The sequence below is a fragment of the Delphinapterus leucas genome, chromosome 15, assembly GCF_059928025.1.
Source record: "Delphinapterus leucas isolate spDelLeu-1000000601 "Yukka" chromosome 15, BTC_Dleu_Yukka2, whole genome shotgun sequence".
In the NCBI taxonomy this organism is placed as follows: Eukaryota; Metazoa; Chordata; class Mammalia; order Artiodactyla; family Monodontidae; genus Delphinapterus; species Delphinapterus leucas.
Window position 1 is genome coordinate 43,376,765 of NC_143143.1, and position 3,342 is coordinate 43,380,106.

Consider the following 3,342-nt stretch of genomic DNA (forward strand, 5'->3'; position numbering starts at 1 on the left):
TTCAATTACTTGCATTATTTCTCCTTGTTTCCCCTTGTTTCACACTTTAGGCAAGGAAGATTCATTGGGTCCCTCAGAAATGTCATCACAGGCATTCTTGCCAATATCTCTTAGCTGTTCATTTAAGTAATTAGAGCATCCTCCCTCGCTCTCCTTCTCCCTTTTCTCATCTCCTTATTTTAAAATCTAAAGAATCCTACTTGATATAAGGATGAGGCTGAAGGTCTGCTATCCTGTAGGTAGAGGCTATAAGACCAAAAATTATACATGTCACCTCATTTGGACCCCCAAACTGCCCTAGCCCAGAAGATCTTCAGATCATATTATTATGAGTTGAAGAATTTGGGGGAAAAAAGGAGTGGAAACATAAACATTCAAAGCATTAAGAGCATAGGCTGACCAACATTTATTTTCTATATTGAGAACTCCTGTTTAATGCAGGGTTCTTTTTCACACAGTGACTCCGTGTGGGCTGCACTCTGGGACACCTAGCCATCCGTGCAGTTTTGGGCCAGAACTTTATACTTTTCAAACCAGGGAATAACAAATACTGAGAAGAAGCAATCGATTTTCTGAAAAAGACAAGAAAACAAAATATAGAAAAGATCAACATGGGAAGAGGAAGGTGTAAGACAAGCAGATGGGGAAAATGGCCCTGCCTCACCTGCCTCCAGTCCACAGGTGGGCCCATCTTTATTTTGATTTCAATGACTTGAGAGCGTTACTGCTGATACCACCCCACAAAACGTCCTTCTGCTTGTGGTTAGAATCGGAGACTGGAAATCAAGTGTCCACCCGCCCACATCACCATGGTAACGACTGATGTTTCCTCTTCTTTTCTGCTCATGTGCTGTTCATACAGTGAACACGCTTACCCTCACTTGGCTCCCTTTCTCTCTCCCTCCACCCACTCTCCCACCTCATCCCTCCTGCTTCCTTTCGCCTTCCTCCCACCCAACCCATCCCCTCTCCTTCCCTCCTGCTGTCCTTCCTTCCTTCCTTCATCCATCCGTCCGCCCATCATCACATCCTCTCCTCCCCCTTCCCTGTTCTATCTCAAGATCCCCTTTCTTCTCCACCTCCCTCTTCTCCCACAAGGAAAGATCAATCAACATATTTTGCACGTTATTATCATTTCGTAGTGCGATTTTGCTTTCCTGCTCTCCGCTGGGAAGCCAGGGTGGGGATGAGGTGATGTGGGAGGCATAACCGTTGACATTTCTCCTAAAGTAGAATTCAGAATATTAACCCCACAATTTAATCTCTCACAGTGATGAGACTCTCTAAGTTTACCTTACTGTTATCGTCAACTAGTCTTTTCATAGATTTCATGATCTTCTCCAGGGAAGAACCAAAAACGTCTAACTTGCTAGATTTTGAAGACTTCTCCATGGAGGGGGAAGCCCGTGGATGGACATGTGTTTGCCTTGAGAAACCTAGGCCATTAGAACTAGGGTGACCATGGAATCTATGAACCAAACCAGGACATGTTGTAGGCAACTGGGGACGCTGTTAACAGTGACACTAAGAAGCTGGGCACAAATCAGGACTGTTGTAGGCAAGGTGGGTCATGTGATCATCGTCATGTTAGTTCCTTTGGGTAAAGAGCAGAGATTTGCAGGGCCTGTAGGACTTGGGACCTTCAAGGCCCCTGAGCACGTGGGCCCACCTGACGCGTGTGTGTGTGATGGTCCACCACTTGCAGTGATGATGGCCCAGCCGGCTTCCCCGATGTGACAACACTGGGTGGGGACAAAGCCACTGTTGGGAGGTGGGCCTGCATCGGGCCACTTGCCTGCAGGCTTGTCCTCTCTCTGACCCACCCCACAACCAGTTGAACTATTTCTGAACGCATTTTCCCACCTCTTTCTCCTCCTCTTTGCCTAAACACTGCTGGATGAAAGAAACAGAGGCTGCAGCCCAGCGACTGTGTCTTACGTCAGCCTGAGGTTCAGATATTCAGTGGGTGCACCAACAAGGTCCCCCGGCTGCTAAAATATTATTATAATCAGCTACTTCTCTTGGGCCCAGAGTGTCCCCCCACTCCCCCGCAGCTCAGCCACCTTGGCTTCTCCCTCTGGACCCCCCAACTGCTTCATCATTCTTCCAACGACAAAGGAGCAGAGCACTGAGAAATAAGCTCTTCCTGGGTGACGTGACCAGTACCTTGTAGAGCTCGCCTTCCTGGAAGGAGCAGTTGTTCACCTCCATCTTGAGGCAGATGGTCCGCCGCATCTCCAGGTTTATGCGATACTCCATGTGGTCAGTCAGCTGCCAGAGGTAAGGACAGGGGGATAAAGGACCTCCTCTCCTTTGTCTGTAGCTTCTGGGGCTGGGGACTCCTAGTGTGGTGCCCCAGGTCGAGGGCCTGCACTGGACAGACCTGTGGGCTCCCCCCACCCCCTGTCTGCCTCCCGTGCCCCTTCTTGCCATTTGAGCAGAATTCCCCAGAAGCCACTCCATGGGCAAAGTCGCCCTTGGGTGACCCACGTGATGCTCACGGTTTGTAAAGGGCAGAGAGCAGCAGCCTAGACTCTGAGGGCCAGCCCGGCTCAGCTGTGGGTCCTGGAGCTGCCGCCCCACGTGGAAACAGCCCCCGACGTGCACACATGTGGTGCGCCTGGCACCCTGGAGACCCCTCACGCGGGGCCACAGGCGGCTCAGGCCCTCAGGCCGGGGTGTGTAGCCCTGGTCCTGGGGGTCAGTTAAGCAGCTCCACTTCATCCACTCCAGGGGATTTCTGCTTCTCTTAAAACCTCCACTTTGGACTAAACGAGGCTGAGTTCACTTGCGTGGCCACCCCGAGCCTGCGGTGGTCTGGCGCGATGGGAGGGGGACACTGACCCTCTTCAGGACCTTGAGGACACGCACAATCCGGAAGTTGTACGGGTCCTCGCTCTTCTTGTTGAAGTCCTTGGTCACGAAGTCCAGGGTGGTCACCACGACAGGATCTGACACGGGCACCTCGTGGACACTTAAGAAGGTTTTCCTCCTTGTTTGGTAGGTGAGGGCCACCAGGGCCCCCATGATGGCCAGCAGCAGCCTGGGGCCCTGCTGGGTTCTGGCCATCGTGGCTCACCCTGCCAAGGCTGCTCTGCACAGACGGATTTAAGGCAGCCGGGGGACGCCCATGCGTGTCCTCCCTCGTTATCCGTAGCCGAGGCTGTGGGGAGATCAGGGCAGACTCATGTTCTCCTCACAGGCCTCCGCATCTCACAGGCACACACACACCGAACTCCCCTCTCTCTATGGGGGGCTGCTCTCTCAGCAGCACAGACCCTCCTGCTGCCCCAGCATCTCTGGGTGGGAGCCAGGCCGGGGGTTTCTGTCTGCTGAGCTTGG

General features: G+C 52.5%; 1 protein-coding gene across 1 annotated transcript; it reads right to left on the reverse strand.

Annotated features, from left to right (window-relative positions):
- Positions 1-261: 261 nt before the first annotated feature.
- Positions 262-3,069, reverse strand: CST11 (cystatin 11). The gene is made up of 3 exons (XM_022594075.2): positions 2,845-3,069; positions 2,167-2,271; positions 262-572 (listed from the first exon to the last, which is right to left on the reverse strand). The coding sequence occupies exons 1-3, from the start codon at positions 3,067-3,069 to the stop codon at positions 489-491; spliced, it is 414 nt and encodes a 137-aa protein (XP_022449783.1). The 3' UTR covers positions 262-488.
- Between the last annotated feature and the right edge of the window lie 273 nt (positions 3,070-3,342).